Source organism: Rhinoderma darwinii, chromosome 2, assembly GCF_050947455.1.
Source record: "Rhinoderma darwinii isolate aRhiDar2 chromosome 2, aRhiDar2.hap1, whole genome shotgun sequence".
NCBI classification, from domain to species: Eukaryota; Metazoa; Chordata; class Amphibia; order Anura; family Rhinodermatidae; genus Rhinoderma; species Rhinoderma darwinii.
In genome coordinates, this window is record NC_134688.1 from 42,752,779 (window position 1) to 42,779,630 (window position 26,852).

General features: G+C 45.3%; 1 protein-coding gene across 1 annotated transcript in view; it reads left to right on the forward strand.

The window, feature by feature from the left end:
* Positions 1–26,852, forward strand: part of ATM (ATM serine/threonine kinase) — a 123,215-nt gene that overhangs the window by 47,281 nt on the left and 49,082 nt on the right. Inside the window, exons 30-45 of the mRNA XM_075851593.1 lie at positions 71–270; positions 1,592–1,769; positions 4,415–4,579; positions 6,002–6,134; positions 6,227–6,319; positions 10,375–10,546; positions 11,515–11,656; positions 12,707–12,880; positions 14,369–14,546; positions 15,742–15,829; positions 17,066–17,224; positions 17,746–17,854; positions 21,907–21,995; positions 22,293–22,395; positions 25,051–25,199; positions 26,741–26,845. Coding sequence (XP_075707708.1) covers positions 71–270; positions 1,592–1,769; positions 4,415–4,579; positions 6,002–6,134; positions 6,227–6,319; positions 10,375–10,546; positions 11,515–11,656; positions 12,707–12,880; positions 14,369–14,546; positions 15,742–15,829; positions 17,066–17,224; positions 17,746–17,854; positions 21,907–21,995; positions 22,293–22,395; positions 25,051–25,199; positions 26,741–26,845 — 2,237 coding nt within the window. The remainder of the gene's footprint in view (positions 1–70; positions 271–1,591; positions 1,770–4,414; positions 4,580–6,001; positions 6,135–6,226; positions 6,320–10,374; positions 10,547–11,514; positions 11,657–12,706; positions 12,881–14,368; positions 14,547–15,741; positions 15,830–17,065; positions 17,225–17,745; positions 17,855–21,906; positions 21,996–22,292; positions 22,396–25,050; positions 25,200–26,740; positions 26,846–26,852) is intronic.

A 26,852-nucleotide genomic window follows, 5' to 3' on the forward strand; every position in this document is an offset into this window, starting at 1 on the left:
TTTACGTAGATTTTACATTTAGGAAGTAATGTGTATTTTTAAATATATTCTATTATGGGTTTTTTTCTAGGATGCTTTCCCAAAAATTCTGTTGTCCATATGCAAACAGGCTGCGGAAAGCAACAACATCCACAAAAAGCATCGGATTCTCATCATTTATCACCTCTTTGTAAATCTGCTACTGGCAGAAATTAAGGATGGTTTAGGTGGAGCATGGGCCTTTGTCCTCAGAGATGTCATTTACACCTTGATCCACCATATTAATAGCAGGTATGTTTTTCATTATCAGTGTGTATGTGTGTAGAGTAACTAATGTAGTTGAGCGGCAGTATGGCAAAACCGCACCAGGGATGTGCAGTAATAGTTCAGTAATCCGGAGGCACCTCACTTCTGTTCTTCTGACCTATTTTGCTGATCCATTGCAGGTCCAGATTAGGGTTGGTGGAGGCCCCTGGGCAAAAAGTTTGTCGGAAGACCCCATCCCAGACCCAACTTGGCTCGCATAAGAAAGGCTGTTGTGCATCTTCATTCCCCTCTTCAATTCTATGGGAGTTACAAAGACAGCTCAGTCAGTAACTTCCTTAGAATCTCCACCTCTGGATAGGATTGCCGAAATGGCCATCAGGAGACCCCGTTTTCTTGAGCTCTTGTGATGAGGTGTGTGGTGTATACACTACCCATATTGACAGTGACTGGCAATGGCATAACTATAAAATGCTAGGTCCCATAGCAAACATTTGGAAGACTGAGTGAAACTACAACTTCCACTATGGCCTTGGTATGCAGGAATTTGGGTTCAGAAGAACTGGCCTGGGAAGGGCGTGTGGGTAATCTAGGCACCCTAGGTCCCCAATGGGGTTTAGACCCCGGCGCACATGACCATTGTGCGCTCCCTATAATCCTGTCCTGCATGCAGAGATACACCCGCAGTGCAGTGTAAAATAGAATTTTTGTATATTTTGGTTAAAATTGTTGACTTGAAATAAAAAATATGGATTTTTTTGCAGCCTTATATTACAGAACTCAACCGAAAATACATATGTTCTTTGTGGATTTGTTAGTTTAGACTTTATCTTTGCAACTTTTTTAATACTGGTCACGAAATCCACCCTGACATTTCTTTGTATTTGCCTCTTAAAATGTACCTCCCATCGCAAGTATGTTCGAATAAATCCATACGATATGCACAACATTGTCCCATGGTTAAATATTACATTTCTCATGCAAAATATATATATTTTTTAATTCAAATCATTTTTTAAGAATTCTCCTGTGTCTAAGAATTGATGTTACGTACTTGTTATGAATGTATACCTAATGATCCTAGTGCTGGTGGTCACACACGCTCTGTACCACTACCTGGATCTTCTTGTATACCGGCTGCCGAGTGATTCCTGCTAATGGACAGACTAGCCAGAAGTCACTACTGATCGTCACTGGATACATAAGGTGGACGTTCAGAGAGGGAATTACACGAACACCAGGCGGTGTTTGCCCAGGAAACAATAAGTTTGTGTTGCGGGGATCCTGTGATTTTACCAAATGTGTAGGCCAAGCCTTATAAGCCACATTTTTTTTTTTATTATTATAGAGTTGTTTGCTCTACAAATGATGTCTGCGCTCGCAGTACTATGCTGTGTCTTGATCTTTTGCATGGAGTTTGTAGAGCAGCAGTCACTTACTGCAAAGATGCACTAGAAAGCCACCTGCATGTCATTGTGGGAAGTCTTATTCCATTGGCAAACTGTCAAGCAGAAATCCAAGAACAGGTAAAAAATGTTTTTTTTATGTTCTAAATCCCAGTTGGGTATTGGCATTATTTCTAGCTTTTAATAGGTTTGAAATAATAACTAGTGACCTATTTCAGGCAAAGTGCTTGAAATAAATCTCACATTTTTACATAGGGTGGTTTAGGGGTTACTAATATTTCTGGTAATATACCTAGAGGTCTAGGGGTTAATACTTAATATCTCAGGTGGCCAAGATGGTGAAGGGGTTAGTGCTGACATCCGTGGTGCTCTAGGATGGTTCTAATATTCCTCCTGGGTTAGGATGGTAAAGCGGTTAATGTTATCTGCAATGGCAGGAAAGGGCTAAAATGTACATATAATTTAATTTTATTTCATCTAAATATGTCTGAAGTTCTGTTCTAATTTCTTAACATATCTTTATACATATTGGAGCTCTCTTTCCCTTCTTACAGCCATATAGGAAATTTATAAAATTGTCGTTTCCCTCAGTCACCACTAGGGGAGCTCACTGCAGGCGGATTTATACAGCTACAAGTGTGTCGGGAGATTTGCAGTACGAGCAGATAAGGAATGAAGGGAAAGCAGCGCTGCGGCCCCTTCAAAACAGCTGATCAACGGGGGTCCCGGGAGTGGGACCCGGACTCAGACCGATCAGATATTGATGACCTGTCCTGAGGATAGCCCATCAATTTTTAGAGACTGGACAACATCTTGAGAGGGGAATTCCCACAATTCACATCCACAGGATAGGTGATAAATGTCTGATCGCTGGGTTCCCCACCGTTAAGAACCCTACCAATCCCGACAACAGGGGTCCCGTGTTCCCTGTTGTTCCTCGTCCTCACTGCACCCCCCCCCCCCCCCCACAGGAAAGAGGAGTTTGAATGGAGAGGCTGTCTAGGATGAGTGCTGCTGCTCTATTCAAACACTATTGGAGCGATGGATAGGTGATAAATGTTGATTTTAGGGATACCCCTTTAATACTATTTGAATGTGTATGAAGTAAGCGCCTCCTAGTGGCGACATAAGGCACATGGGGGACGCATCACTGATGTATTGCATTCTGAGTAGATGTTTTTCTTTGCTACAACTTTTGTGCTTAGAATCCAACAGGATATAAAGCCCCAAATAAAAAAATTTGATCTTCAAAATTTAAAGAGGCTCTGTCTCCAGATTATAAATGCCCTATCTCCTACATAATCTGATTGGCGCTGTAATGTAGATAATAACAGTGGCTTTTACTTTGAAAAACGATCATTTTTGAGCAAGTTATGAGCAATTTTAGATTTAGTTTCTTAAAGACCAACTGGGCGTGTTTTTACTTTTGACCAAGTGGGTGTTGTGCAGGGGAGTGTATGACGCTGACCAATCATTGATCAATCAGCCTCATACACTTCTCATTGTTCCAGCCCAGCATGATCCTCAACACAGTGTGATAGTGCAGTGAAAGAAGCTGTGCTGGAACAATGAGAAGTGTATGATACTGATTGATCACTGATTGGTCAGCTTCATACACTCCCCTGCACAACACCCACTTGGTCAAAAGTAAAAACACGCCCAGTTGGTCTTTAAAGAGGCTCTGTCACCAGGTTTTGCAACCCCTATCTGCTATTGCAGCAGATAGGCGCTGCAATGTAGATTACAGTAACGTTTTTATTTAAAAAAAACGAGCATTTTTGGCCAAGTTATGACCATTTTTGTGTTTATGCAAATGAGGCTTGCAAAAGTCCAAGTGGGCGTGTTTAAAGTAAAAGTCCAACTGGGCGTGTATTATGTGCGTACATCGGGGCGTTTTTACTACTTTTACTAGCTGGGCGTTCTGACGAGAAGTATCATCCACTTCTCTTCAGAACGCTCAGCTTCTGGCAGTGCAGACACACAGCGTGTTCTCGAGAAATCACGCTGTGACGTCACTCACTTCCTGCCCCAGGTCCTGCATCGTGTCGGCACCAGAGGCTACAGTTGATTCTGCAGCAGCATCAGCGTTTGCAGGTAAGTAGCTACATCGACTTACCTGCAAACGCCAATGCTGCTGCAGAATCAACTGTAGCCTCTGGTGCCGATGTGTCCTCGCTCGTCCGACACGATGCAGGACCTGGGGCAGGAAGTGAGTGACGTCACAGCGTGATCTCTCGAGAACACGCTGTGTGTGTGCACTGCCAGAAGCTGGGCGTTCTGAAGAGAAGTGGATGATACTTCTCGTCAGAACGCCCAGCTAGTAAAAGTAGTAAAAACGCCCCGATGTACGCACATAATACACGCCCAGTTGGACTTTTACTTTAAACACACCCACTTGGACTTTTGCAAGCCTCATTTGCATAAATACAAAAATGGTCATAACTTGGCCAAAAATGCTCGTTTTTTAAAAATAAAAACGTTCCTGTAATCTACATTGCAGCGCCGATCTGCTGCAATAGCAGATAGGGGTTGCAAAATCTGGTGACAGAGCCTCTTTAAGAAACGAAATCTAAAATTGCTCATAACTTGCTCAAAAAGGATCGTTTTTCAAAATATAAACCACTGTTGTTCTCTACATTACAGCGCCGATCGGATCATGTAGGAGATAGGGCTCTTATAATGTGGTGACAGAGTCTCTTTAAGCTTCACTGTTTATGTTGCTGTTTTGAGACGTGCATTATTTTCTTCTTGTGTCTAACCTACAGGTGTGCGACTTACTGACCTTTTTGGTAATTGAAAGCCAGGATAATGAAAATCTCTACCACACAATCAAACTTCTGGACCCTTTCCCTGACCACCCTCTGTTCAAGAACCTGCGGCAGACCCACCAGAAAATAAAATACAGCAAAGGAGCTTTCTCCCTGATAGAGGTATCATCATCAATGTAATGGAGAATATTAAAAGAAGGGTCTGCTGGTATTTCTGCAGAAAAGGGGTGGTGCAATATATCCAATTCTGACTATCTGATAAGTGAGCAGACATATTCTTGCACTATAGATAATATCACTTTTTAAGTGGATTCCAATGAGACACGCAGTGATCCAACTTGACAACCGCTGCCCATATGCTCTAAACTTTTGCTATGCAACATTTTTCCCCATTAACCGTCGCTCTCGCTTTAGCCCCACCACCAAATAACTTGCGCCATCATAAGCACATAGAGCATGTTTCTAAATATAAATACCACCGCCATAACGTATCCAATTATTACCACAATATATTGGACAGGTCATTAAAGGACTGATTCGATGTAGTCTGAGAACACTGACTGCAAAACCTACACCCGTTGACTGACATATGACGTCTTCTCTGATTGTGGTCGTTCACTTGCCCTGTCTTTTCCATCTAGCCTAGACTAGCATAAAAACCATCTTCCATCTATGACGTGCCCCTGCAGAATTTCCTGCCCAGGATTTTCACTATTACACCGCATAGCTCCCATGATGGCCACGATGTCACTTACGCCACTCACAATACCCCAATGACATCTACAATACACCAATGACAGCCACAGATTGCCCCCATGACCGCCACAATGTCCCTTATGCAATCCGCAATGCCTCCACATCAACCTCAATTCTGTCAGTTCCCCTTATACCAGCGACAATGCGTCCACGCCAGCCACAATGCTCTCATGCTAGCCACAATGCCATCAGTGCCCCAATATGTCAGCCACAATGCTCCCATTTGCCAGCTATAAAGCCCCCATAACCAACACAATGACACTATTCCAGCCACAGTGACCCAATGCAAGCCACAATGCCTTCAATACCAGCCACAATGCCCCCAATGGCAGTCATAATTCCCTTAAAACCAGCCACAATGACCTCTATGCCATAAACAATGCTTACAAGACAGCCACTATGCCCTCCATCCCCCCTTTTTGGTAGCCACAGTGCTCCCCTCTGTTTCTCTCGTCCAGCCCGTCCTTACCGGCTATTTACAGGCTTCTTTCTACTTCTGACATGCGGTGCCCACGCATGTCAGTCGTAGTAACTGATGCTGGCAATAACTTCAGTTACTTAGAAATCGGAAAACAACCGTGACCCAATGGTCATGACTGCTTGCCCTGCTAGTTTTCAATTTGATCTGCATCGTTCATTTGAATGGCCGGCATGTAATACTACATTTCACATGCAGTGGTCGTTGCAGCCACCCGCAGTTACCCTTAGCAATAACCGCTGATCAGGGTGGTTTCCTTTTCAGAAAGGTGCAATTCCTCCTAAATTTGTTAAAATAAATATTTGAGATGTTTGGCTCAGTATCTAAGGTCATTTATTTTCTCTCCCCAGGAAGTAAATCATTTTCTGTCTGTAAGTGTTTGTGATTCACTTCCTTTAACACGTCTGGAAGGACTAATTGACTTAAGAAAACAGTTACAGGAGCACAAGGATGAAATTAAAGATATGGTGCGCGACTTCCAAGGTATTCTGTCCACAGTTTGTCTGAAGGACCATGTGAAATGCAGACCATGCATTGACTTTACTCATACTAACAGGAATATTGTTTTCTCTTAGGAAATCCTCAGAATGTCATTCCAAAACTGGTAATGAGTCTTTTAGAGTTAAGCAAGAATGCAGCTGACCTTGACAATGGAAAAGATGTACTGGGTGAGTACGGGCAGTAAGATGACAACCAGTAGTTGCTGTGTCTTCTGGTATCTTGACAGTGAATACATTGTAATAAAAATATAATAAATAAGTTCTCTCTATCCCCGCGGTGCACTGATCTCTCTATCCCCGCGGTGCACTGATCTCTCTATCCCCGCGGTGCACTGATCTCTCTATCCCCGCGGTGCACTGATCTCTCTATCCCCGCGGTGCACTGATCTCTCTATCCCCGCGGTGCACTGATCTCTCTATCCCCGCGGTGCACTGATCTCTCTCTCTATCCCCGCGGTGCACTGATCTCTCTCTCTATCCCCGCGGTGCACTGATCTCTCTCTCTCTTTCCCCCCGCGGTGCACCGATCTCTCTCTCTCTTTCCCCCCGCGGTGCACCGATCTCTCTCTCTCTCCCCGAGGTGCACCGATCTCGCTCTCTCTCACTCCCCGCGGTGCACCGATCTCGCTCTCTCTCACTCCCCGCGGTGCACCGATCTCGCTCTCTCTCCCCGCGGTGCACCGATCTCGCTCTCTCTCTCTCCCCGCGGTGCACCGATCTCGCTCTCTCTCCCCGCGGTGCACCGATCTCGCTCTCTCTCCCCCCGCGCTGCACCGATCTCGCTCTCTCTCTCCCCGCGGTGCACCGATCTCGCTCTCTCTCCCCGCGGTGCACCGATCTCGCTCTCTCTCTCCCCGCGGTGCACCGATCTCGCTCTCTCTCTCCCCGCGCTGCACCGATCTCGCTCTCTCTCTCCCCGCGGTGCACCGATCTCGCTCTCTCTCTCCCCGCGCTGCACCGATCTCGCTCTCTCTCTCCCCGCGGTGCACCGATCTCGCTCTCTCTCCCCGCGGTGCACCGACCTCGCTCTCTCTCCCCGCGGTGCACCGATCTCGCTCTCTCTCTCCCCCCGCGGTGCACCGATCTCGCTCTCTCCCCCCGCGGTGCACCGATCTCGCTCTCTCTCTCCCCCCGCGGTGCACCGATCTCGCTCTCTCTCTCCCCCCGCGGTGCACCGATCTCGCTCTCTCTCTCCCCCCGCGGTGCACCGATCTCGCTCTCTCTCTCCCCCCGCGGTGCACCGATCTCGCTCTCTCTCTCCCCGCGGTGCACCGATCTCGCTCTCTCTCCCCGCGGTGCACCGATCTTGCTCGCTCTCTCTCTCTCCCCGCGGTGCACCGATCTTGCTCGCTCTGTCTCTCTCCCCGCGGTGCACCGATCTCGCTCTGTCTCTCTCCCCGCGGTGCACCGATCTCGCTCTCTCTCTCCCCACGGTGCACCGATCTCTCTCTCTCTATCCCCGCGGTGCACCGATCTCTCTCTCTCTCTCCCCGCGGTCTCCTCGCTCTCTCTCTCTCTCTCCCCGCGGTGCACCGATCTCGCTCTCTCTCTCTATCCCCGCGGTGCACCGATCTCTCTCTCTCTCTCTATCCCCGCGGTGCACTGATCTCTCTCTCTTTCCCCCCCGCGGTGCACCGATCTCTCTCTCTCCCCGAGGTGCACCGATCTCGCTCTCTCTCACTCCCCGCGGTGCACCGATCTCGCTCTCACTCTCTCCCCGCGGTGCACCGATCTCGCTCTCTCTCTCTCCCCGCGGTGCACCGATCTCGCTCTCTCTCTCTCCCCGCGGTGCACCGATCTCGCTCTCTCTCTCTCCCCGCGGTGCACCGATCTCGCTCTCTCTCTCTCCCCGCGGTGCACCGATCTCGCTCTCTCTCTCTCCCCGCGGTGCACCGATCTCGCTCTCTCTCCCCGCGGTGCACCGATCTCGCTCTCTCTCTCTCCCCGAGGTGCACCGATCTCGCTCGCGCTCTCTCTCCCCGCGGTGCACCGATCTCGCTCGCTCTCTCTCTCCCCGCAGTGCACCGATCTCGCTCGCTCTCTCTCTCCCCGCGGTGCACCGATCTCGCTCTCTCTCCCCGCGGTGCACCGATCTCGCTCTCTCTCTCTCCCCGCGGTGCACCGATCTCGCGCTCTCTCTCTCTCTCCCCGCGGTGCACCGATCTTGCTCGCTCTCTCTCTCCCCGCGGTGCACCGATCTTGCTCGCTCTCTCTCTCCCCGCGGTGCACCGATCTCGCTCGCTCTCTCTCTCCCCGCGGTGCACCGATCTCGCTCGCTCTCTCTCTCTCCCCGAGGTGCACCGATCTCGCTCGCGCTCTCTCTCTCTCCCCGCGGTGCACCGATCTCGCTCGCGCGCTCTCTCTCTCTCCCCGCGGTGCACCGATCTCGCTCGCGCTCTCTCTCTCTCTCCCCGCGGTGCACCGATCTCGCTCGCTCTCTCTCTCCCCGCGGTGCACCGATCTCGCTCGCTCTCTCTCTCCCCGCGGTGCACCGATCTCGCTCTCTCTCTCTCCCCGCGGTGCACCGATCTCGCACTCTCTCTCTTTCTCTCTCCCCCCCCCCCACGGTGCACCGATCTATAACCAGCACCCAGCTTTCCGTTACAGTAACAACTCTGGAGCTTGGAGTGAGTCAACCACTGGACCAGGTATTAAAGGGGTTATCCGGGACTTTTTCAAATAGGCAGCAGGGGATGGTATAACATAATAAACTAGCAGACACCCCCTGAAGTGTCCCCCACTCCAACGCATAGGTCCTGTTTTCTGCCGCTCCCGTCCCGGATGCTCCTGCAGCAGTCATGTGTCGTTCATTGGTCATGTGCCTCTACAGCCAATAGCTTGCCTCAGCGGTGATGCTGCCTTAAAAGGGCTGGTGACCACTAAGGCCATGTGACCAATGAAAGTCACAAAGAACGGGACCTCAGGGCTGGAGCGGGGGCGCTTCTGGGCCAGGAGTATCTGCTAGTTTAATATGTTATGCCATCCCCTGCCCTGCTGCTGATTTTAAAGAGTCCCGGATAACCCCTTTAAATAGTGACCCTCCTTCTCTGCCCCAGACCACCGGGAATCTAACCATTAATCTGTTCCCTAAGTTAAACCACCAGAAATTTGGGCATTTATCTCTTAACTGCCGTACAACAGGGGTGTTGGCATAGACACAATAAAACTTTTCATCTAAATGCTGTATAAAATTATTCCCCTGGACGCCATGTGGCAGTGTGTTTCTTTTGGACTCTTTACGTCAATATTAATCTGATGCTCTTTTTGATTGCTCAGTCTGTAAAACTGCAGGTGAAACATGTTAGTAGAGCATATAACCACTGTCGTATTCAGCGTACCCAGAGAATGTAAAAAAAAATAATATATATATAATTATATATACTTATATACTTTAAAATAAATGGGTTGAGCATAGCAGGAGGGGAAGGGACTGCCACGGCCCAATAAATTTACTCCATAGCTGGAGTAGATTTGATTTTTTTGGGCGCACGGGCAGCCAGAGATGTGAATAATTTATTAAGAAGCGTGCATCTCTTAATAAATTAATCGCATCTTAAGGCCCTATTACACCGGCGGAGACATCATTGATCGGCACTCGTTTGCTCCTGCCATAAGCAGCTATGGATGGGGAAGAGCAGTCGTTGCGGTCGTTTACACAGGGAGATGTGCTTCCGACAATGATAATATTTACATTTTTTAGAACGATACGACCAGCAGATGATGGAGAGTTTGCTCGTTCATCTGCTGATCGTTCCCCTGTTTACACAGGGCAATTATCGGGAATGAGCATTCTATGAACGCTTGTCTGCACGATAATCTGCCAGTGTAAAACCCCCTTTACGCTTCATCTTACCCTTCAACTCTACAACTTTCTTTAGCTTGCAACTGACTAAATTTCCTCCCTTGTGTATTGCTATCAGTCCTGAAGATCGTAGTGAATTCTAAAACCATAAATAAAATACAGAGAAGATAATTGAAGCACTAACAGCTGTATAAGCTGTAAAATGTTCTTCCTTAATAATTCTATAGACATTATACAGTCTAATCATCTGGGTTAATGATTTCCCATTCACATTACTGGTGCCTTCCCCATCTGTTAATAATAACATTTGACTTCATGGATCATTGATTCGCATCACTTCGCTAATCCATAAGGTCTCATTAAACTCTATAACAATTCATGAAATTGTAACTGTCTGCTTTTTACATGTTGTTATTTGCAGAAGCAGCTGGGAGTTGCCTCGGAGAATTGGGACCTATTGACTTTTGCACCATAGCCCTGCAGCACAGGAAGGAGCTGCTCTACGGCAAAGCCGGGGAGTTTTTTGAAGACAAGGAGCTTCAGTGTGTACTAGTTATTCTGACACTGATAAATAATGCCCTGACAGATCACTGGTGCGTATCAAATATCTCCCTTTAGTCTTGTAGTGTCCGAATGAATAGAATAATTGAGTTCCATGCATTTATATGTAACTCACATGTGTATTCCTACATGCTAGCATTGATGTTTTCCTTTATTAATCGGAATGCTGTTCTATATATTCTTATATGGGTCGGTAAACCAGTTATCACTGTGCTACCAGAATTTAAAGGGGTATTCCCATGTAATGTTATGGCGCATTGCTAGTATATAGGCGTAAAATAATGACCAATGGGTGTCTAACCTCTCGGACCCCCGTTGATTGTGAAAGTGCTTTTATTCTGGATGTCCGCACTCTAATCCACCCACTATTCAAATGACCCTATGAGAGAAACAAAGGTCTGAAAGGTTGGATTGTAACCAGTTTGATCCTATTTTTGCTCTCCAAGATAACTGGCAGGAGATGTCTCGCAGTCGCTTATCTCCCGTCTCCTATTGAAATAACGTTCATGTGTATGGGGTCAGGCATGATAGCCTTGCCACGTCTATGGCCAATTTTAGATTAAAGTGTAACTAAACTTTTAAAAAACTTTGACCTGTTATTGAAACGTGTGAAGTTTTGATCGGTGGTGGTCTGAGCACTGAGACTCCCACTGATCGCTGAAACAAGCTGCAGACGCTTCGATGTGCCGCTTCGTTTTTGTTCGGCTTTCCTCAGAGCTCAATAGAAAGTCTTGGAGTCCGTACACTGCTTGCTCGACTTTTCAAAGAAAGCCGATCAGAAACATAGAGGCACAATGCTCACCTGAGCGCTTCTGCTGCTTTGTTTTAGCGATCGGTGGGGGTCTCAATGCTCAGACCCCCACTAATCAAAACTTCAGATATGTCACTTTGACCTGTCAAAAGTTTTTTAAAAGTTTAGTTACCCTTTAAGTTTCCTCAACTGTCTTATCTATCACTCATATTAAAACTGTTTAATTTGGCCATTCATATTTTTTCTCAGCATCAATGTACGATCAGCTGCTGCTACTTGTTTGAAAAATATTTTGGCCACAAAAACTGGTTGTCAGTTTTGGGAGTCGTACAAAGACCGTGGAGATCCCATGCTTGTGTACCTGCACCCATTCCGTATTCCAAAAAAGAAGGTAAACGTGAAACTACCCCCTCTCTTCTTTTGGTCGGGAAATAACTAACCGTATAATATTCAGGACAGTAGACTAAGAAGTTTCCATTAAGCTATGTTCACACGTCGGCTTAAAATCCGTTGTGTATTTGCGCACCAGAAATCCAACGCTGACCCTTGGATTTCTTCTGCGTATCTACTGCCGCTTTGATTCTGTGTGTGCAGCAGATCCGCACTAGGATTAGCCCCATTGTTATTCAATGGCGCTAATCCTTGGCGTTTCTGTATGAAATAAATAGCATGCTACTTATTTCCATGCCAGATATATTTCCGCCATGTAAACACAAATCTGCACGGAAATTCTCTGTCACGTGGGAAATGGGTTGCAGAAACCCCATTCACGTGCATGGGTTGTCGTCCGATTTGGTGCCAAAATCCGCATCGCATTCGACACGTGATAACAGGGTCTAATCCTTAGCAAATAAAATTCAAAAGGTAACCGTTGAGTTAAAGGGGTTGTCTGGTTAGGCAAACCCTTTTTTAAATACCCTATTAAGGAATTCTAAATTATTTAAGGGTGGTCCCAAATTCAAGACCCCATCTATTAGCTAGAGAGAAGATCATCTACAGAGATGGTCTCTCGCTCTGCAGCTGTTTACTTGCTGCCGGTTTCTCCAACAGATTGCAGCTAATCGATAAGGGTCCCAACAGCGGGACACCCTGTGATTAACTTATTTTCAAGGGACCATTCTAACAAGAAAGGAGTTTTCACAGCAGATACCCCCTTTTAAATGTAATATTTCCACTACTGATCAGCTAGTCACTGCCGGACCGCCCAAATAGAAAGGGGGGGGGGGGGTCAGATGTAGAAAACCACTTTAAACTGTCTATTCATGTCCATGAGTGATGCCTGAAGAAAAGTGAAAAGGCAATTCTTTGGATTCAGTCCTTGCTCTAAGGATTTATTATCAAACATTTTATTATTCTTTGAAAAAATATATTCTAATTCTTTTTGGTATCGTAGTTCACTGATAAATGGGTCTATTCTCTTTCTTCTGGGTTGGACATTTAGGTCCTTCAGGATATGCATGGAACAGATGGTCCCTTGGACAGTGTGGATGATCACAATTTATGGATACCCCAAAACAGCAACCACGAGGACTGGATAAAGAGCTTGACTTGTGCCTTACTTGAAAGTGGTGGAGTAAAAAGTGAGGTTCTTCTTCTATTAAAACCGATGTGTGAGGTGAGTCCAGGCTTTCAAGAATACGTCTCTATGTTTTGGTCATGTCGATTTTGCTGTTCTTTTACAAAAAGATTTTTTAAAAATACACACGGTATAAAGTGATGGATTTATGCAGTGGGTACATGAGCATCTTATGCCTCGGTTTTTCCAACTATAATTGAGTAGGTATTTGCTATTTGACTGGTTTGCTATTTGACTGGTGCATGAAACAACGCACCGCACATGGACCCATTGATTTCAATGGGGCTATTCACACATGTGTGAGTTTTCACACAGCGAGTGTCCTTTGCGCAAAACTCACTGCATGTTCTATATTGGTGTGTTTTCTCTGACCTAGCCGCCCATTGAAGTCAATGGGTGTATGCACACAGATACACAACAGTTTCATAACGCAACGCACACGGGCAGATTTAATGGACGTTTTTTGCGCGCATAAGTCTGTCATGCTCGTGTGAATGTAGTCTAAAGCTTTTTATTTTCATGAGCCTTCTACATCATTACATTTTAGGACACAGAGTCCTGGATTCTCATCCTTTCCTCATCTATCCTATCTGTCTGTCTGTCTGTCTGTCTATCATATATCTACCATCTATCATATGCCTTACGAAAACCTAAATAACGGGGGCAATTGTGCCCACTCAACAGTCCCCAAAGTCTTGGAAAATTGCATTTCTACCCCTGTTACTAGAACTTAAGGGGATTCTCAGAGGACATCGAACTGAGACTAGGGTTGAGAAATTGCGTTATTAGCAATTTATTGATTAGATAATATTTTTAAAACAGACTTTCACCTAGATCTATCTGCCACCCCATGGATCCCCTCTCCGATAGGGCTTTGTGGACACTGTTCGTGTCTTTCGTGTTTATTCCTCTGCACACACACCTATCTACGCACATCTTATATATTGGTCAGGTCTAGCCTGACTTAGGAACGTTTGATCCACATTTAAAAAAAATATATATATAATAATAGTAATTGTCCATCAAATGCACTGCAATCAGGGATGTCCAAGCCTGGATTTACACGTCTCAAATTTGCTTCCCCCAGTAGTCAGACTAGACCTCCTCCCTCTCTCGCCACAGCAAGGCCTCCCCGAGCTCACCCCCAGTAGTCACAGTCAGACTGCCGCTCCTCCGTCTGTGTTCTTGTCTCTCACAATGCCCCCTTTGCTGGCAGGAATCTATATACCTGCCACCTATTGCTGATCACATTACATGACAACTGCTTTGTGACCACTACTGCTGGGAGAGATGGAGCATGACTCTGTTAGGGACAGTATTCAGCTTCATATATCCAGCACCAGATGGAAACATCCAACCGCTAAATGCACCAGGGCGTCACCAGGACTGATTTTTTTTTTTAGTCTCCAAGACTGCTGGGGGACTGGGTTTTGTCCAGCCCTAAAAGAGAACTATAATAACCACGTTATGATTTTTCTGGAATAGATTTCTTGTGTGCCAAGCTTTATATATCATTTCTATATATAGGTGAAAGCTGACTTCTGCCAGGCTGTGTTGCCTTATCTAATACATAATATCCTACTCTGTGACCCTAATAACACATGGAGGACACTTTTATCAAAACACATCCAGGGGTTTTTCACATCATGCTGCCGTCCTACACCAACATCCAGCAGATCAGCCACTCCGGCTAGTTCAGACTCAGGTATAGTGTATATGCTCCTTACAGTGTATATGTCCTTACTTTTATAGATACTGTGGTATTTGATGTGTGTTCTGCTAATACTCTCTCACGTTGCTCATCGTGTTTTGAAATTGGTATCTTTATGGTATAATGAGAATATATAACATGAGCTGCCCCCAACTTCTCCTTCCTTGCAGTCGACCCTGTTCACTGCGGTACAGTGGCTCTTTTATTTTTAGGCTTCGTTCAAATCTGCGCCAGGGACCCTGACTGACACATATGGAAAGCAAAGGTTTCCGTTTCCATCACCATTGATTTCAATGGTGACGGATCCGGTGCCAATGGTTTCCGTAGTTTTTCCGGAATCAATGCCATAGTCGACTACGCTATTGAGTCCGTCAAAACGACGGAACACTTGCACAATGGAGACAAACGGAAACCATTGGCATCGGATCCGTCACCATTGAAATCAATGGTGATGGAAACCGAAACCTTTGGTTTCCGTTTGTGTCAGTCAGGGTCCCGTTCTGACGGAAAGCTCCGTCGGAACGGAGCCGTAGCGCAGATGTGAAAGAAGCCTTACTCTGGTAATCTCAATAAAACCATCTGAACTTTAGCTGATAACACCTTTATTACATTAAGATGGTTGACGACAAGTGACATGTATGCTCGTCTTGAGCGAAACAGGACGTTGCCGCATCATGACGAGCATACTTGTCCTACTGATAGCAAGTGCGCCCTGATAGCAAGCGATCAGGAGCGGGGCATGGCTGTAACAACAGCTGCAGCCCCACTCTAATGGCAGAGATCAGCAAAATCTCTGATCTTTGCTGTTAACCACTTGAATGCCGCAGTCAAAGCGGAGGGAGAAAGAAGGAAGATTGCGTCACCGGGAATACCTTCCATGTGGGTAGGCAGCCCAGGGTCCATTGAAGGACCCAAGGACTGTCTGACCATTTTTCCTGTTGTTAGGGAATATTTAGGTACAAGGAACTTAGGTACAAGGTACTAAGGAACAACTGCCTGTGTACTGTTAGGACCCAGGCTAATGTACTGACGTATAAATATATGCCCATACCATATATATGCATTGAGATGTCATCCCTAAAACCTAACAATTGGATCTGTAACATTTGGTTGGACGTGGTACATTGTAAATTTAGGGTAGCTAACATGACCACTGAATGAATTAATAACGTGTCAATTCCCAAACCAGAATCGGAAGGCTTGGCCCGTGGCACAGTGAACATTGCTTCCAGGAGAACGATGCTCAGTATTGTGGAATATTTGAGGAAACAAAGACGGTAGGAGGATTTTATTTGTTCATTGTATTTATTTTTTTAGCTGTTTTTCTAAAGTGTTTATTATTTTGTGTATTTTTAATCTATTTTAGTTGTGCTCAGGTTCATTAGGATTTCAAGGCAAATATTCAAAAGCATAAAAAAGAGTAAAACTTATGTCTGTATGCCTAAATTTTTCGCAAAAACTAAAAATCTTTGTCAAAAAGGAAAACTTGACCAGAAGTCCAACTTTTTTTTTTTTTTTTTTTTTTTAGCATGAGAGCCACATTGAAATGTTTGTCTCTATTCCGTAAGGTTTCAGTTTTTTCGGCGGAACCAATAGCGTAGTCGACGTCGCTATTGATTCCGCCAAAAAAACTTAAACCTTACGGAACAGAGACAAACAGAAACAATTTACAATGGAAGCTTTTCTATTGAAATCAATGGTACTGCAAACGGAAAGCTATGGTTTTCCGTTCATGGGTTCCCCTGATGGAAATGTCTGACGTAACCCATGAACGGAACCCCGACACAGATGTGAACGAAGCCTAAAACTAGACCAGACAAGAAAAAACGGCATCAAATTAATCAGCGGCGCAAATTAATCAGTGATACATTTTGCGCATCTTGCTAGACATGTTAGGCCTTATGCACACGACCGTAGGTGTTTTTGCTGTCCGCAAATATGGATCCGATGGCTACGGATACACATCCGTAGCTGTCCACAATTTGCAAAAGCACATATAGACTTCTATGGGCGAATTCGTGCTGCAATTGCGGACAAGAATTGGACATGTTCTATATATTGCGGATCATTTCTATGGCACGAACACACATTTGTAAAAATTGGTGCACAACTTTAATAAATCTGGTTAATTTTATGACTTATTTTAGCCACGCCCCTTTTTCTAGCCCCTTTCCGAAAGAGCGTCTAAAACACATAAATTTGGCGCACGCCAAGTGCACCACTTTTTTCGGCTCAGTTTGTGTTTAGAATTCTGGCGCATTTTGCTTCGTAAATCTCCCCAGACGTCTATAAAGTTTACATTAGATACAGTCATCTATAAGATGCAGTGGCGTTGAGAGAGACCGACTGACAGGGCTCTCCTACAGAAGCGCTATGTGCCGCTATTCTAGCACCCTTTAAGCATTTTTTAGAGGCCCGTATCTAAAGGGCCACTGTCTCATGACAATACTGTATTGAATTCCCTTCTATAATGGTCATACTTCAGACTACACTTTATGCTCCTTTCATTTCAGACTGGGACAGGGTACAGCCTTTGATGATAATTTCTGGCTTGATCTAAATTATCTTGAAGTTGCCATGGCAGTGCAGTCCTGTGCGGCTCACTTTACTGCTCTGCTGTACACCGAAATCTATGCTGACAAAATCAAGTTAGATGGAGAACAAAAAGCAACGTAAGTGCTTTCGGGTCTGATAATTCATAGCACCAAGAATTTTACACTGCCATCTATCAGCTCTTTTTATGTAACCTACCCAGCATGAACCATCAGACACACGTTCTGTTATTAAACCTTGCAATTATTATTTTTTTTATCCTGGTTGCAGGATTGGTTTGCAGTGTCCATTTAGCATATGTGCCGGTAAAGCTCACAACGCATACGCCGAATATATTCATAGATCCCATTAACCTGACCGGGCCGGTATGCCTTTTTTTTCGCTGCATGGAATAGTGTAGTTAACTGCGCTATTCCATTCAGAAGTATCCAGTAGAAAAAACTTACCTGGTGATATATGTTGTTTTTTTTTTTTGCAATGGAAACCTATGGGTGACGGATGCCACTGTATACCCACACAGTGACATACGTTGGAGACTTATGTCGGAGGTATAGTGCCAATGGACACTGAACACAGTGTGAATACCCCTTTACTTGTACCCTATTTTATCCTGTTCATACAATCTGGCTGTTGATTTTAGGAGCAAATCCACTGCACGCAAGTCTCTCAAGTTTGAAGAGGAGAGTCAAACTATGACCATTGTCAGTATGAGCGAGAGAAGCAAAGAGGAAACTGGGATAAGTTTGCAGGTACTCCTAGATTTTCTGAGTTGGATGTAATTGCACACACAAATAATATTGATTTATAAAGTAAAACATTTTACACTTCCCTTCATCTTTTTCTTTTTTTGAAAACCGTTTTTATTAAACTTTTTCAATTTTAAAAACAAAATAACATTTACCATGTTGCACTACGTAGAGTCCATGTTGTATAGTATTATAAAGTGGCTTAATAGCTATAATAGTCCAGATATATGCATCTAAATACTTTCTTGGGGTTGGATTTCATTCAGTAACGTGTCCAGTCTTGGCTATAGCAAATCTGACTTAGAGTTCTATTACACAGCCCGACGTGGGCCGTGTAAACGAGCGCCGATCAATGAGACAGCTTGTTGATTGGCGCTCGTTTACTCCTTTCACACTGAGCAACGATTGCTTATGTATAGGGACCAGCGATCGTTACTACGATTGTTTCTTCCCCATACATTTCCATCATGTCGGCAGTGCTTCTCCCTGTTTACACAGGGAGATGTGCTGCTGACAACGATGCTTTTTAATGCTGCATAAAAGAGCAGATCAGCCGATGAATGAAGGTTTGCTCATTGATCGGCTGATCGTTTCCCTGTTTACACAGAGCAATGATCGGTATCGAGCACTCATATGAACGCTCATTTGCACGATCATCGGCCCGTGTTTTAGGGCTACAGAGAGGTTACAAGTCCAATAATCATAACCGCCATGTCTCCAGTTGTCTCCTAGTGGAGCTCTCCGTTAATGGACGCAAGCAACATACACGACATTGATCATATCAACCGAGATAAACAGTAGGCATATAATCATATTAAGCACCGGTCACAAGTAATATAATGGCACTGTAATAACATAGAGATTATACTCCACCAGGTAGTAAAATACCATAACAAAAAAGAAACACAAAAAAAAAGAAGGAATGAAAGGAAACAACTTGCCGCCTTTCCGCCTTACCGTTGTTCTGTATCACCCAAATTTGAGTGAGCCCCAGGTAAATCCATCCACTTCTTCCAGTAATATATAGATAGCTGCATTAAATTATCCCAATCGGGGTTCTCCCAGTAGGGTTTGCTGCTGATAAGAAAGTCGTGGGTTGGAAACATGTACGCAGCTTATCTTTCACATGTGAGGTAGTAAAGAGATATAACCTCCCCATAATTGAAAAAATCTCCAGACCCTTCTCTCCTTGTGGTGTGCTGCCTCCACCCAGTCCATTTTGATTACAAAGGATAACTTGTCTAGGAAAACACGGAATGGCGGTGCCTGTGGTTGTTCCATACTTGTAAGATCGCTTTCCTACCAGCCGCTGCCACAAAATGTAAAATACGGGCAACGGATGTGCTGAACTCTCTATCTTTATAGCCTAGGAGGGCCCATGAATAGTTCTAAGGGAAGGGATTAGTCAAGTTATCTATCGTAAACTCTCTAAGGCCCTATTCACACGACAGGGATTTGACGGCTGTTTTTTGAACAGCCATCACATGGCTGCAGTGGAAACAATAGACCTCAAATGTGGCTATTCACATGGCTGATTTTTGGACGGCCCGGTAAACCATGCCGTCAAAAAAATGGAGCATGCCCTATTTTCCGCCGTTCTCCTGACCACACGGCTCCCATAAAAGTCTATGGGACCGTGTAAAGCACGACTGTCACTCGGATGGTGGCAGCTCGTTCGATCTCTTCTCACAGTGTGAAGTGCATGTGAAGGCGGAAGAGAGTATTACCTACAGGGGGCTTTGTGGCACTACCCACAAGGGGGGCTGTGTGGCACTACCCACAAGGGGGGCTGTGTGGCACTACCCACAAGGGGGGCTGTGTGGCACTACCCACAAGGGGGGCTGTGTGGCATTACCCACAAGGGGGGCTGTGTGGCACTACCTACAGGGTGCTGTGAAGCACTAACTACTAGGGGGTTGTGTGGCACTACCTACAAGGGGGCTATGTGGCACTACCTACAAGGGGGCTGCGTGGCACTACCTACAAGGGGGCTGCGTGGCACTACCTACAAGGGGGCTGCGTGGCACTACCTACAAGGGGGCTGCGTGGCACTACCTACAAGGGGGCTGCGTGGCACTACCTACAAGGGGGCTGCGTGGCACTACCTACAAGGGGGCTGCGTGGCACTACTTACCGGGGGCTGCGTGGCACTACTTACAGGGGGCTGCGTGGCACTACTTACAGGGGGCCCGTGTGACACTACCTACAAGGGGCCCGTGTGGCACTACCTACAAGGGGCCCGTGTGGCACTACCTACAAGGGGCCCGTGTGGCACTACCTACAAGGGGCCCGTGTGGCACTACCTACAAGGGGCCCGTGTGGCACTACCTACAAGGGGCCCGTGTGGCACTACCTACAAGGGGCCCGTGTGGCACTACCTACAAGGGGCCCGTGTGGCACTACCTACAAGGGGCCCGTGTGGCACTACCTACAAGGGGGGCCCGTGTGGCACTACCTACAAGGGGGGCCCGTGTGGCACTACCTACAAGAGGGGCCCGTGTGGCACTACCTACAAGAGGGGCCCGTGTGGCACTACCTACAAGGGGGGGCCGTGTGGCACTTCCTACAAGGGGGGGCCGTGTGGCACTTCCTACAAGGGGGCGCCGTGTGGCGCTACCTACAGGGGGCTGTGTGGCGCTACGTACAGAGGGGCCGTGGCAGTATCTACAGAGGGCAGTGTGTGGCATTATCTACAGAAGGAAGTGTGTGGCAAAAAATTTAGAAATTAAATTCATCCGTTTTTAAAACGGACAGGGAAAAAAACGGATGCAAGACGGGGCAAACTTGGCCGTTAAAAAAGGAAACACAGCCCGGAATGGGAACGGATGCAAAACGACTGAGAAAAACAGACCAACGTCGTCCGACACTCGGACCCTGTCGTGTGAATAGAGCCTAACTCCCAGAATCGTTGAATTTGAGGGCACAACTATAAACATTTATATAGATTTGCCTCCGATTGCCCACATTTGAAGCAAATAGAGGTTGTATATATGCCCATTCTGTGTCCCCTTTGGGGGGGGGGGGGGTCAGGTAGGCTCTATGAATTACCTTAAGCCACATTTCTGTGTGTTGTGCTGAGTGTAAGACTTCATGTGTCTACGGTGGCTTGCAAGATAACAGAGGGAGTTAGAGATGGTCGTCACTTTACTTTACTCCACTTCTACTCAGGGGTGATTCTTCCATTAGCTGTGGTCAGCATGGCTCTCTAATTTCTAGTTCCATAGGTATTTGTTGAAGCCCTTTGAATTTAATGGGTGTCTTGCAATGCTTTTGTTTTACCTGCAATCAGAAACGCTGATGCCCAAATGGACAACTCCTTTACGTGGTAGTACATAGCACTTAGGCTTAGCACATCGCGTCGGAAATTGCGCCAAATACGTCCGAAATCGGATCCCATTGATTTTAATGGGAGGCGGAGGTGTTTTTTTACCCGCAAGCAGAAAAAAAACACTCGCAGGAAAAACAAAGCGACCTTCCCTTTTTTTTCAGGTGTTTCCGTCTCTGACCTCCTATTGACATCAATGGGAGGCAGAGAAAGTGGTTTTCGCAGTGTTTTATGCCTGCGGCGCTCAATGGCCGTAGCCAAAAATACGTGGCAAAGACAGTGTATGCAGGACAAAATCCGGCAGATTTTTCTGCCTTCAAAAAACTCTGTGTGAACATACCCTTTCCACTTAACGAATCAGTTATGTATGGGATGAGCGATTGTTACTACGATCACTCGTCTCCATACATTTCCTTTACGCCGGCAGCACATCTTTCTGTTTACACTTGGAGATTTCCTGCTGACTAGTGACCATTTTATTAGCCGCATAAATGAGCAGATCAGCCGATGAATGATCGTTTGCTCGTTCATTGGTTGATCGTTGCGCTGTTTACAGGGCAATGATCGTGAACGTGCGTACATAGTAACGCTCGCCTGCCCGATCGTTCGCCAGTGTAAAAAAAAACGCGCCTTACGGCAACCACTTTGATATTATGCTAAAGAAAAGTAAATTACTTGTAAGGTAACAAACTTTATTTCACACTAGACTTTTTCTTTTTGTTTGTGTTAGGATCTCATGATGGACATTTATAGAAGTATTGGAGAACCTGACAGCTTATATGGATGTGGGGGAGGAAAGATGCTTCATCCCCTTGCTAGGTAAGACATACATCTATGCTAAAGCTAGCATAGGGTTTGCTTAGGATTTAAAAAAAGAAACGATGTATGGACCTAAAATATAAAAATAATAAATGTACATTACTGAAATATGTACCACATAAAAGATCATCCATTTCCCATCAGCTAACATTTCTATAGTAAGATTTTCTGTAAAGTTCTGCATTTTCTATCATGTTTCCTCCTTGGGCATGTGGCAATATGTTGTCCGACCAAGATATCCTGTGCTATATTTCTAGTGTGTTCTATAGACAAATGTGTGTTTTTTCTTTGGTTCAGAATCCGAACATATGAACATGAAGCCAAGTGGGGAAAAGCCTTGGTTACCTATGATCTCGAAACCAATCTTCCTCCAGCTACTCGCCAGGCTGGCCTCATGCAGGTATTTGTTGTCTGGGCTTCACAATTCTTCCCCAAATATATCTGTATTGATTCGTTTTCTTAAGTGTCCATCTTTGATCTAAATACATCCAAACTTCTTTGCTGATAAATTTTTAACTATACATCCAGGGGCTGCAAAATAATGTTGCATTTCTACAGATCTCATTGTATGCAGAAATCGTCCCATATGGGTGGTTGTAGGCAGCCAAAATTGTATGTGGTAGGCTAAGTTCACACAGAGTTTTTTGACAAGTTTTTTGGACCGGAAACCGCGCCAAAAAGCTCGTCAAAAACAGCCCGAAAATGCCTCCCGTCGATTTCAATGGGAGGCGGGCGAGGTTTTCTCCCGCGAGCGGTAAAACCGGCTCGCGGGAGAAAGAAGCGACATGCCCTATCTTCAGGCGTTTCCGCCTCTGACCTCCCATTGTCTTCAATGGGAGGCAGAGAAAGCGTATCTCGCAGCGGTTTATGCCTGCAGCGTCCAATGGCCGCGAGCGAAAAAACGCTGCAAAAATCGGCGTGCAGGGAGAGGAAAATCTGCCTCAAACTTCCAAACAGAATTTTGAGGCAGAAATTCTGCCTGCAAAATACTCCGTGTGAATATAGTCTTAGGCTATGTTCACACGGGGTCTTTTGCCGAGTTTTTTGACGCGGAAACCGCGTCGCAAAACTCGGCAGAAACGGCCCGAGAACGCCTCCCATTGATTTCAATGGGAGGCGTCGGCGTCTTTTTCCCGCGAGCAGTAAAACTGCCTCGCGGGAAAAAGAAGCGACATGCCCTATCTTCGGGCGCTTCCGCCTCCGACCTCCCATTGACTTCAATGGGAGGCAGGAGAAAGCGTGTTTTATGCCCGCGGCGCTCAATGGCCGCGGGCGAAAAACGGCGCGATAATTGCTATTCACACGGAGTATTTTGGGGGAGGAATATCTGCCTCAAAATTCCGTTTGGAGCTTTGAGGCAGATATTCCTCCCCCAAAATACTCCGTGTGAACATAGCCTTAAAGAGGTTTACCAATGAGAAGGACTTAACGGCCTATCCTCAGGATAGACTATCAATATCTGATCGGTGGGGGTCTGACTCTCGGCACCCCCGCCATTCAGCTGTTTTGAAGGTGCTCATGCGAGCGCTACTTCCTCTTCATTCCAGTCACTTCTGACACTGTGAATCGCCGACACACTTGTAGCGACGGTTCACGTTATTTGAGCTGTCTCTCTTCCACTTGAATGGGAAGAGGCTGTAATACTGTGAACCAGCGCTACAAGTGTATCGGCGATTTACAGTGAGGAGCAGGAAAGGAACGAAGGTGAAGCAGCGCTTGCATGAGCGCCGTGGCCCCTTCAAAACAGCTCATCGGGGGTGCCGAGAGTCAGACCCCCACCGATCAGATATTGATGCTGAAATTAGGCCATCAATTTATTCGAACGGAAAACCCCTTTAACTCTATGGTTTCAACTGTATTTTTATTGAAAATTTTCAAAATATACATATGACATAAAAATGCATGGGAAGGCCATGCAATTCACATGACAGAGCAGTAAATTCCAATAGACAAGCAAGACATCAGGGAAAAGACACAAGGGGAAAAAGGGGGGGAGGGATAGTCAGAGCTCAACCAACGACCTAATCTTGAGATATCCGTAACCAATACTTGTCCCACGGGTCCCACACCACTTTGAACCTGTCCATTCATTGTCAATAGAGGCCATCATATGCTCCATTGTGCGAATTTCCCTAATGCTAGTTACTAAGTCGATGTGTGAGGGAGGGGCTGTCTGTCTCCATTTCCAAGCTATCAACGTCTTAGCGGCGGTGAGAAAGTGTCGAAAGAGTCGGGCCCTTTAACTCTATGGCTGTGTAAAGGACCGCAGGCGATGTGGAGCTCTGTAGCAGAAAAACAGAGCTCTAACCATTATAAAGATATATTAGAAAATATTCTGTACAGAATTTTGGACCCTAAAACAAAATGTTCGAGGGTGGACATTCACATTTTACATCTAAATACCAAACTTTCCATAACTGTGCCAAATCTTGTTGAATTATTTTTTTTCTTGTGATCGCTGCATCGCTATAATGTTCAACACATCTGGTATAAATATAGAAATGACTTGTAAGGTGGAATTTTAGATATGGGGTATAGTTTTGGGCACCAATCTGTTTAAAATATATAGAAAGGCTAAAAACAGTTCAAAGGTAAAACAACAACGGCCATTTACCTCCTTCCGTGGCCAACATCCCGCCCTCTTAAAGGGCAAGTGCACGACAAATTCAAATAGTGCTCAGCTTATGACTGAGCATCTCATACTATTTAGGTACTGGCTAGGTTTGGCTCCTAACTTACCACTGTTTGCTGTCTGCTCTTACCCTGTGCCTGGTTATTTGTTTTACACGGTAAGAATTGTTAAATAGTAAAATGACCTACCACTAAAAGTAACACCAATATCAATGACAAAATTGAGAAAAGGAGGAGACACTCCCCCTTTAACTAATGATAGTAAAAGTTATAATTGGTATGTATAATAAATCCAAGCGATTTGACCTTCTATGACCCAAATATCTTGGTCTGTCTCGGCTAGATTAATGAATACTATTTCTTTAGCAATAACGCTTCCGAGTTTTACTTTTTGCGTATTGTTCACAATAACATTTTATTTCAGGCCTTACAGAACTTTGGCTTATGTCACATGCTGTCCACTTACCTGCGCGGCCTCGAGCATGAGAATCCCGAGTGGTCTTCAGAGCTGCAGGAGATCCACTTCCAGGCAGCATGGAGGAATATGCAGTGGGATCAGAGTCCATCCTATAAGTAATGCTTGACTTACGTGCAGTAATGGCCTACATAATATATATTAGTATATATACTAGTCCTCCTCAATGAATTAGAATATCATCAAAAAGTTAATTTATGTCAGTAATTCAATTCATAAAGTGAAACTCATATATTCTATAGATTCATTACACACAGAGGGGTCTATTGCCAGAATTTTTTTCTTTTAATGTTGATGATTATGGTAACAGTTAATGAAAACTCAAAATTTAGTGTCTCAGAAAATTAGAATATTATATAAGCCCAATTTCAAAATGATATTTAATACTGACATTTTGGCCTACTGAAAAGTATGTACACTATATGACCTCAATACTTGGTCGGGGTTCCTTTTGCATGAATTACTGTATCAATGCGACGTGGCATGGAGGCGATCAGCCTGTGGCACTGCTGTGGTGTTATCAATGCGACGTGGCATGGAGGCGATCAGCCTGTGGCACTGCTGAGGTGTTATCCATGCGGCGTGGCATGGAGGCGATCAGCCTGTGGCACTGCTGAGGTGTTATCAATGCGGCGTGGCATGGAGGCGATCAGCCTGTGGCACTGCTGAGGTGTTATGGAAGCCCAGGTTGCTTGTGTCTCATCTTCCTCTTGACAATAATCCATAGATTCTCTATGGGGTTTAGGTCAGGCGAGTTTGCTGGCCAATGAAGCGCAGTGATACTGTGGTTATTAAACCAGGTATTGGTACTTTTGGTACTGTGTTATATCAAGTCCAGAGTCAACGCAACCGTCTACTGGGAAATGTTACAGCACTTCATGCTTCCCTCTGCTGACAAACTTTATGGAGATGCTGATTTCATTTTCCAGCAGGACTTGGCACCTGCCCACACTGCTAAAAGTGCCAATACCTGGTGTAATAACCACAGTATCACTGCGCTTGATTGGCCAGCAAACTCGCCTGACCTAAACCCCATAGAGAATCTATGGATTATTGTCAAGAGGAAGATGAGGGACACCAGACCCAACAATGCAGACGAGCTGAAGGTCACTATCAAAGCAACCTGGGCTTCCATAACAGCTCAGCAGTGCCACAGGCTGATCACCTCCATGCCACGCCGCATTGATAACACCTCAGCAGTGCCACGGGCTGATCGCCTCCATGCCACGCCGCATTGATGCAGTAATTCATGCAGAGTCGGAGCCCCGAGCAAGTATTGAGGGCTGATACTGTACATACTTTTCAGTAGGACAACATTTCGGTATTAAAAATCATTTTTGAAATTGGGCTTATATAATATTCTAATTTTCTGAGACACTAAATTTGGGGTTTTCATTAACTGTTAGTCATAATCATCAACATTAAAAGAAAAAAAATGCTGGAAATAGATCACTGTGTGTAATGAATCTATATTTTATGTGTTTCACTTTTTGAATTGAATGATTGAAATAAACTTTTTGATGATATTCTAATTCATTGAGAAGGACTAGTATATCATTTTTTTTCTTTACTTTTTTTTTTGCATTTCTGTAGTTGTCATATTTATAATTTTACCCTCTTCTTTTTTTTTTTTCTTTAGAAATGACGCTGCTGGTCCTGGCTATCATGAATCTTTGTATTATGCTATACAGTCCCTAAGAGACAAAGAGTTCCCTATTTTTCATGACCACATTAAATTTGCCAGGTATCTT